General features: G+C 37.8%; 2 protein-coding genes across 3 annotated transcripts; both read right to left on the bottom strand.

Annotated features, from left to right (window-relative positions):
* Positions 1-261: 261 nt before the first annotated feature.
* On the bottom strand, positions 262-6,104 carry LOC127617530 (alpha-internexin). Of its 2 annotated transcripts, XM_052089489.1 has the most exons (4): positions 4,290-6,104; positions 3,954-4,078; positions 2,348-2,374; positions 262-2,263 (listed from the first exon to the last, which is right to left on the bottom strand). In XM_052089489.1, the coding sequence occupies exons 1-4, from the start codon at positions 5,262-5,264 to the stop codon at positions 694-696; spliced, it is 2,697 nt and encodes an 898-aa protein (XP_051945449.1). In that variant the 5' UTR covers positions 5,265-6,104; the 3' UTR covers positions 262-693. The 2 variants fall into 2 exon arrangements, with proteins under 2 accessions (XP_051945449.1, XP_051945448.1); XM_052089488.1 differs by having other exon boundaries at positions 262-2,374; positions 4,290-6,102.
* A 54-nt stretch (positions 6,105-6,158) lies between these two features.
* Positions 6,159-8,674, bottom strand: LOC127617532 (interferon-induced protein with tetratricopeptide repeats 1-like). Its single transcript, XM_052089490.1, has 2 exons — positions 8,553-8,674; positions 6,159-8,130 (listed from the first exon to the last, which is right to left on the bottom strand). The coding sequence occupies exon 2, from the start codon at positions 8,125-8,127 to the stop codon at positions 6,826-6,828; it is 1,302 nt and encodes a 433-aa protein (XP_051945450.1). The 5' UTR covers positions 8,128-8,130; positions 8,553-8,674; the 3' UTR covers positions 6,159-6,825.
* Positions 8,675-9,282: the final 608 nt, after the last annotated feature.

Raw genomic sequence — 9,282 nt, forward strand, 5'->3', positions numbered from 1 at the left:
GGTTAATGCACTGTGAACCAACATTAACTAACAATCAACAATTGTATTTTTAGTAACTAACAAAGATTAATATATATATATATATATATATATATATATATATATATATATATATATATATATATATACATACAGTTTATATAGTTTATTGTTTGTTCATGATAACTATGTTAACGAATGCAACCTTATTATAAAGTGTTACCGAAAACTGTTTAGCAAAACTCAATTAATATACTATGAAACAGATTGATATGCTGAAATAATGTTTATTCAGTAAACTGCATTGTTTCAATACATTTGAAATAAATGGCTAATCAGAGCAAGGGATAAGGCAAAATAATAATAAAACAAAAATCTGTTCTTGTACATTCCTCCTTATTCACACATTCGTTATTCATTATGTACACCTACTGTATATGACAGTGTACACATGCATCAGAAATGTTCACACTTTAAATGGGCAATTTCCAAAATGTGTGCTCAACTGACATATATTGTCATGCAGTTGTGAGTCATTTTAATACATTCATCAAGGTTGCTTATTTTTAATTCTCTTTTCTTTTAGGGATTTTCTCATTGAGCTGTTTTTGTTTTGTTTTTGACTAATATATTTTCTGCTCTTTATCTTTTTCTGCTGGCATTTATTGAGGATTCTACACTACATTAAAGGCTTTACTTTCTTTCATCTGTACCTTATATTTTCATGCTGTCCTCCTTGCTACCCCCTTTAACCTGCTCTGTCTCTGGTGCTTTTGCCTCAATTTTGGAAGATGTCTTAGATTTTGCAGCCTTCACATCATGTAAGCCACTGTCTGATTCTTTGTCATCTTTTGGGACAGTTTCTTCACTTTTTACATCTTTGGTGGTTCCACTGTCAGTCTGAGGGCCTTTGGTTGTTACACTTTCACCTTCTGCTTTATCAGACATCTTCACTTTGCTCTCTTTACAATCCTTTTGTTCTGGCTTTGTATCAGATTTGGTTTCCTTGGCTTTAGGGGTTTCATTACTCTGTGTTTCATCAACCATCTTTTCTGTGACTTTTGTTTCTCCTCTGCTGGTTTTCACACTGTCTACACTGCTATCTTTTGTGGTGTCCTCCAGTTTCTTTGACTCTTCAGGTTTAGATTTTTCTCCTGCAGCCTTTGAAAGGTCTTGTGTTTTTTCTGGTTCTTTAGGCTTGCCACTTTCTCCTTTTTCTGTTTTCACACTGTCTACCAATCCATCAGCTTTGCCATCTTCCTTTTTTATGGATTCCTCTGCTTTTTGTTCCTTTTCCTCTTTTTTTGTTGGAGACTCTTGCTTTTTCTCAACATGCTTTTCAGCCTCTGTTATTTTGTTAGTATCCCCTTGCTCAGATTTTTTAGCTTCTACCTTTACAGTGTCCAAAATATCCTTTTTAGGGGAACTTTCATCTCCACTCTTCTTTAATTCCTCCTTTGTATCCTCTCCTGAAGTAGTCTTTTTTCCACTCTCAGCATTTTCGGGTGCTGGCTGTGGTTCCGGTGTGAGAGTATCCATCTCTACAGATTTCACTGCCACTGTTTCTTTCTCTTTTTCTGCTGTTTTTGCATTTTTTGGATAAGTTACCTCACTGGCCTGTTCACCGGGCTTAGTGTTTTCTTGAGTTGTTGTTTCAGAACCGCCGTGTGGCCCCTGAGGTGGTTTGTCTTTTGGACCAGTTTCAGCTGATTTCTCTGGCATTACTTGCGATTCTAACAGTTTTGATTTTGGGACATCTTTATCTTCCGCTTTAGCTGATTTATCATACTTCACATTTTCCTCATCTGGTGCATCTGTTTTTACTTCTACTTTTCCTTTTAACTCATCCTGCTGGTCTTTGAGCTCTATGCTCCTTGTGTCTATTTGCTCATCTTTAGCTGTTTCATCAAGTGTTTTAGCTGGAATTGTGTCTTGAGTTGGTTCAGAGTCAGTGTCCGCATCTTTGTTTACCTCAGTGTTTTCAGCTGGCGCTTCCTCTTTTTCACTGACATCTTCAGTCAGATTGTCTTCGTATTCCTCTGCCTCTATTTCACGGCTATCTCCATTACTGTTCTCCATGACTGGTTCTTCAGTATCCTCCTGTGTGATGTCACGTTGTATATCTTTCTCACTGCTCTCCTCGTCTGGTTTGTCACCGTCTATCCCCTCCCAGCTCTTGTCAGACCCAGAGTCTGATATCTCCACATCTTCTCTGGTTGTCTCTGTAATGATCTCTTCAACAAATTTGTACTGAGGCTCTGCTTTCCGAGTTGCTCCCCCCTGCCTTTTGACACAAGGGAGAGTATAGATGGGTGACTGTCTATAAATATGTGGTACTGAAATATGTGCATCCGAGATTGTAGAGTACCTTGACTCTTCCCCCTCCAAAAGGTTTCTGTAGAAAAAAAATGGAAGAACAACAAAAAATGTCAGATATAATCCAGAATAAAATGTATTATGCTCACTGGTCAAACTGTTTACACAAAATACAGTTTAATAATAGAGTTGGGTAAGTTTAGCAAAAAAAAGTAATCCACTACAAATTACTATTAGCTTCAATGAAAAGTAATCACATTACTAATTACATTACTTTTAAGTTACTTTTCACAGGACAGTGTTTGTTTTTCCACTCAACAAAATGAAAAATAATGTGAATTTTCTTCCTTGTTAACACATTTAGCACAATAAATTTCTCCCTTACAATGACTTCTTCATTTATACTGTGGAAGGAGCCAAACTTTTTTTCCTCCTGGACGAAGTAAAGCTCTCTAGGTGATCAAGCACATTTATACAAAGCACAGTGTCTTTTTAAAATGAGTTTGTTGAAGGTGACGTCACATTGTTTAATGAAATGTTCCAGTCATGGATGCAATGCCAATAATGCAGGTCTTTCTGTGGATCGCTTCTTTGCCTTACTAAACATGTCACAGAGCCCCTTCCTCTTTTGGGTGACAAGTTATCTGATTTGACTTCATTAAACCGCAATCTCTTTTCACACATTTGTCGTAGCCAAGCTGTCTTTGTTCAGTTTGTGTTGCGAATCATATAAACTTTTTTTACTTATGCACAAAATCTGAGAGAAATTCTTCAAAGTTATAAATTTTTTATGATAGTAACACAGGTGACAACTCACCTGGCATGTGCAATTATAAATAATATTTGTAAATAAAACAAAATATAAGATTCACATAAGTGTCATATGTGTTATTTTTAATATGAATTTTAATTTCCAAGTAATTGAGTACTCGTTTCCTCAACTTCAAAATTACTCGAAAATGCCCATCTCTAATTAAAGAAAAAAGTCCTGAATTAATACAACAAAATGAGAGGTGCCTGGGTAGCTCAGTGAGTATTGACGCTGACTACCACCCATGGAGTCCCGAGTTCAAATCCATGGCATGCTGAGTGACTCCAGCCAGGTTTCCTATGCAACCAAATTGGCCCGGTTGCTAGGGAAGGTAAAGTCACATGGCGTAACCTCCTTGTGGTCACTATAATGTGGTTCTTGCTCTCGGTGGGGTGCGTGGTGAGTAGTGAATGGATGCTGCAGAGAATAGCATGGGCCTCCACATGCATGCACATCTCCATGGTAACATGCTCAACAAGCCACGTGATAAGATGCACGGATTGATGGTCTCAGATGCGGAGGCAACTGAGATTTGTGCTCCACCACCCGGATTGAGGCGAGTCACTATGCCACCATGAGAACTTAGAGCTCATTGGGAATTGGGCATTCCAAATTGGGAAGAAATATTTATACAATATTTCAAATTCACCAAAAAATATCTAAAAACAGAAAATATATATTATGCATTGACAAGGGTGAAAGCAGATTCTTGGAACTGATAACAAGGACAGAAGTGAACAAGTATTTATGTTAATTGGCCAGTTGGCCATTGTCTCCCAGTGACGATAATCTCAAAATTGACAGATGTATCGGTCCGTTACAATTGTATAATCAATCAAACAAGTACCTGTAAGAATAAATTTCAGCATCCAGGGCCATTTTTACATTGAGAAGATCCTGGTACTCCCTGAGATGGCTGCTCATGTCACATTTGGCATTTTTCAGCTCGAAATCCAGCTCTCTGATTGTGTCCTGCACCAAAGATAAAATACTGTGTGTAGCATGGAAATCCAATAAAAAGAAAACATACTGTACCGTGAATTGGTTCTGAATATTAGGGAATGTGTGATATAAATTCTTGAATTAGTAGTGTGTAAAAAAAGAGCAAAACTGTTAACTAAAATGACGAATTGTTTCTTTGTACGCCAAATTATGATATTTTTGAAGGTGGACGGTTCCTCACCTGGTAATGATGGATTTCAGCATTGTGTCGTTGCTCGAGGTCATACAGCTGCCTCTCCAGTGCCTCTCTCACACCTTTCACAGAGTCCAGCTCAATGTTCTTGGACTGAAGCTGTCTCCTGTGTGCATTAATCTCTGCTTTGGTCGCCATGACGGCCTCTCTGTTGACCTCAGCAGCTTTGGTCAGTTTGATGAGCTGTGTGCGAAAGCGCTCCTCAGCATATCGGATGTCAGGGTCGGTGTGACCTTCGAATTGCATCCTGATGTCTCTCAGAGCTGTAGTAATATCACTTCTACTAAAATTACTTATTTCTGCAGTCACATGACCTTCCTGGATTTGGACTATCATTTCTGCCACCTCGCTCTCGTGGTTTTTCTTCAGGAAGCTGATTTCATCTTCCAGAGCTTTTGCTTTGCTCTCCATCTCTTGCTTGGCTAAGTTTGCGTCGTTGATGCATTTCTTCAGCCCTGAAATTTTGTCCTCAGCATCGACCCGACCACAGGCTTCTCTCTCACACTTCTCTCTCAAAGTGTTGAACTCGTCCTCCAGATTCTGGCGATTGATCTCAATCTGATGCTTTTGAAGGGTAATCTCGTCAGCTTGCTGCCTCAGATCTTTGAGTTCCGATTCATACTCTTTGGACAGAGAGGTAGCGGATTTGGCTTTGAATCTAATGGCCTCGATTTCTCTCTCGAGCGCTCTGTTTTGGTTTTCCAGGTGATGCACCTTCTCGATAAAACCCGCGAAGCGGTCATTGAGTCCCTGCAGTAATTCTTTCTCACTCACTTTCCTCAGAGGCATCCCATCTGCGAGTTTATGTGAAAAATGTAAGCTATCGACTGCTCTAGCGCCGAATTCAAGGGTTTCATTACCTCTAAAGGCAGTCCTTAAGATCAGTTGTGATGATGAAGGACGTGCCGTTTGATACCGGTACTCTTCTCGAGCCCTGGCAGGTGAATGAAGAAGTCGCTCCATCGCGAGGTTGATGCGTTCTCTTTTGCAGCGTATATTGAAGGACTTGTGCTCTTTATATAGCCTACTGCAGTAGATGCTAGGTTTGCGGAACGGAGCTGTCCGTGCTGTTTAAATGCACAGAATCAGCTGTTCAGCTCAGCATCATGCGCAATCACTCTTCCGCGAACCTCCAGGGAACCGCTGTGACGTCATCCGAACTCCACTTTACCCGCTGATTCCGGACTCGCATTCTTTGGAGGAGAGGATGCAAGATCTTATTTGTCTTCTCCTTTTATAAACTGAGTTAATGCTAGCATTGAACGATAGGCTATATGCTTTTATTTTTCAAGTAATAATATCCATGCTGTTGAATATGTTGTATTTTTGTAGGCAGTGTATTCATAAAAAATATATATATATCTTGATTCTTTACCCAAGTCTCTTAAACTCATTCATAATGGCACGAATACATTATGTTGTTATTTTGATTATGTTGGTATTTTAATTATTTTGTATAACTTATTTATTTTTAAATAATATACATGATATATTTTCCTTTCCCTGTATTTCTCCGAAGCAGTGCTAACTGTTCTTTCAGCACATAGCCTAATAATGAAATAAGAGTCCCAACTTTTAGGTTGCGTTTATTTTTCTCCTTTAATAACCTGTGAGTTAAAACTGCAATTAAAGGATGTATATTTTTAAAGTAATGCAGTTTAATATTTTTTAAAATGTCTTGATGTCTTACCCAGAAAAGAAGAAATGTCTCAAAACAGGCAGGTATTATGACATTATTTTTCTTCTGATTGAGAATTTGTTTTTTTATTTTTATAGAATTCCGTCCGTCCGTCCGTCTCTCTATCTATCTATCTATCTATCTATCTATCTATCTATCTATCTATCTATCTATCTATCTATCTATCTATCTATCTATCTATCTATCTATCTATCTATCTATCTGTCTTATCTTTTTTTTTTTTTTAATCTTTTCCTGAATTTATGTAATGAAATGCACACTGTTCTTTGTTTATGTAATGTGCAATTTACAAAAATAAATAAATAAAAATCACTCATTCCTGCACCCTCAACAAAATTGTATATCAGGGCTTTGAGAAGACGTCACGCTTAAATGAAAAAGCAAAAATTTTTCTTAGCTCATATGTGATTTTTATTTTATTTTATATGTTGGTGTTATTGATTTTACAGCATTACAGTGTTGTTGTTAGATTTGCCAAACAAAAATTAGCCTAAACTGCACACCCGGGCAGTCAAGGGCCTCCTAGTAGTCATGGTGGGCCCCTAGGCACTGGCCCCATTGGCCCGGTCGGTAATCCATCCCTGTGTCTAACATCTATTTTTGTGTTCCACAGGAGGACGAAAGCCATACAGGTTTAGAACAAAGGTGTTAATAATGACACAACTAAATATCAAATAATTAATGATTTAATTTATTTTTTCAGCTCAGGTGAAATTATTGTCGCATTTTTGTTACATGAGAGTATAGATATTATAATTAGTGGAACTTCAGATTTCAAAGTAACCCATCTTGTATAGCAAGGAAAGGTGAAGTAAATGTTGTCTCTTAATTAGCGTCTCCATTATTCCCTCTGCTAAAGGAATCCAAGTACATCCGGATCTGGTATGCATCCCTTCTGTCATGCCAAAGGACTTTTTTCAGTCTGTTTCTGCAGTTGTTCCATTCAGTGGACACTCGACCCAGCGCCATACCTTGTTTGTAATGCTCAACCGCTGCTGCCTCTGAACCCAACTTGTAGAGTTGGAAATCTCCATACTTGCGATGCCAGGCTTGAAGATCATTTGGCTTTAGGTCAAGAGCAATGAGCGCACGGAACTTCTGCTCTGCTTTAGCATATTGTTTGATGTCTGCATATCTCAGAGCTAGCTCCAACTGTGGGTAAATGAACCCAGGATTTAAACTGGCACCCTTCTCTAAATGCTGAATGCAAAGGCGCAGCAACACTGGATTGTGGATGTCTTCCAACTGCATGGCTTTCCAGCGGTAATTGTTGGCAATCTCATGATGTAAACGTGATGACTCTGGTGCTTTCTCTAGCATCCTCAGCAGCACTCCCAGGGCCCTGTCATAGCACTGCTCTTTCTTCATGAACTTTGAAACACGCAAAACAACACTGAGGTTATCTGGATCCACTGTAAGTGCTTTCGTCATGTACTCCCATGCCTCAGCATTCCTTTGGTTCTTGTAGCACTTGAGCCCCAGATATACATGGATCATTGCATTGTCTGGGTCCAGTATCAGAGCTTTCTTCAACTGGACTACAGCAGCAGACTCTTCAAAACGTAAACGCTTGTTCTGATTAATCTCCAATCCCTCCAGACAGAAAAGAGAAAAGGCATAGCCTGTGTTCCATTCCTTGTCATCTGGTTCTTTCTGCAGAGCTTCATAGAAACTCTCCTTGGCCCTGATGTATGATTTTCTAGAAAACTTAAGAAATGACCAGGCTTTTTCACTCTGAACTTCTCTGTGAAGCTCTGTTGGAGATGGAGCGGGAAAAGCTTTGAGAATTTGATTCACTTTCTCTATGCAGGTTTTGGCTTCTGGCACATTGCCCATGAGACTGTGCACCCAGGCTAAGTTTCCATATGTCACAATTAAATAATGTTCATTTCCTGGATGTTCTTCTTTTGCTAGTTCCAGATTCTTAAGTGCCTTGTCATTAAAACCTTGTAAATGTTTGATGAAGGCAAAAAAATTCAAATCACTATGTTTCAAATTGTCTCCATACTCGCATTTCATTGTCAGCCTTTCACAGAATTTTACTTCAAGGAAATTAAGATCAGCATCCTCCTTTTGCAATCCCCACGTAAAGTGGCAGGACAAGTTTTTAAGATCCTCTTCAGACATTTCCTTATTGTTTCAGACACAAAACAAAGACGTTTTAAGTTATTTTTAAACAGGTTTACACACTCCAGCAGATTTGCTTTCTCAGTATTATTGAATTTTGTTTCTTTTGGATACTGCTTACTGTATATCTGACCAGTTTTACAATAGGACCTAGAGGCACAATTGTTTGTGAAATATCATTTCCATTAAGCATGTAAGCCATTATATATATATATATATATATATATATATATATATATATATATATATATATAAAAAGCCCTCTTGATCAAAGGCATTTACACCTTAAAGTTAATTACAGTATTTATTTTGTAAACTGGTAGTAAAATTATACTTATTAGGCTACTATTGCTTAAAGCAGCATTTTATTTTGGAATAATTTGATAAATCATTTAGATAATCCAAAAACTAATAAAAAGTCTTACCTTCTATTAACCACAAGCTCTTTTGGTGGAAATCGAAATGTTGTCTGGCTTGACATGTTTACAGAACAGGGTTTTATATGGTTACTCCGCCTCCTGTATTTAGATAATATCTTAAGTTTCACTTTCCTCTTGTTGTATCGCATAAAGGTAAATGAACCTGTAGGCTACAGGTACAACGTCAATAAACAGCACATTAAAAAGCAATACTGCTTCACTTTATGTATGCCGGTAAACTAATTCCAAATGAAGCTGTAAAAGGCCATGAGCCACAGAACATTTATACAGTAACACAGGCCACTTCAATTCTCCGTGTGGAGAGCACAACGTTGTAACTGGATTTTCATTATCAATAAAAGCGGTTAAAGAGAGTAGAGAAAAACAATTAGTCGACACGTATATAAACATTGAATATAGTCGAATAAAGTAAATGTTCTTAGAGAAGGACATCAAATTATACGGAAGAGTTTGCTGTCATCTAGCGGCTAAAGTTTATAACGCTTCACTGCTTTAACTAGGGCTTACTCCATGGTAGCAGCTAGCAAAATATTTGAGTTAGCAATTCAATTATAACGCCAAAATATAAAGACTTAAAGAAACCGCTACTTGATACACTGATTATTTGTTTCAGTTTTACGAAATAAACACGTATTTATTGTCAACATTTACACTTTTACTGTAGAGATTGATTGAATTATCTATAGGCTATTTGGTTGTAAAAAGTCATATGTCA

This window comes from Xyrauchen texanus, chromosome 24, assembly GCF_025860055.1.
Source record: "Xyrauchen texanus isolate HMW12.3.18 chromosome 24, RBS_HiC_50CHRs, whole genome shotgun sequence".
Classification (NCBI taxonomy): domain Eukaryota; kingdom Metazoa; phylum Chordata; class Actinopteri; order Cypriniformes; family Catostomidae; genus Xyrauchen; species Xyrauchen texanus.

Bases quoted from the DNA above. Each gene is read 5' to 3' on its own strand.
- LOC127617530 (XM_052089488.1), bottom strand. From the start codon at position 5,264: ATGGAGCGACTTCTTCATTCACCTGCCAGGGCTCGAGAAGAGTACCGG. The intron at 4,079-4,289 runs GTGAGGAACCGT...TCTTTGGTGCAG, and splicing joins CTGAAATCCATCATTACCAG to GACACAATCAGAGAGCTGGA. The intron at 2,375-3,953 runs GTACTTGTTTGA...TTTTTTCTACAG, and splicing joins GCTGAAATTTATTCTTACAG to AAACCTTTTGGAGGGGGAAG.
- LOC127617532 (XM_052089490.1), bottom strand. From the start codon at position 8,127: ATGTCTGAAGAGGATCTTAAAAACTTGTCCTGCCACTTTACGTGGGGA.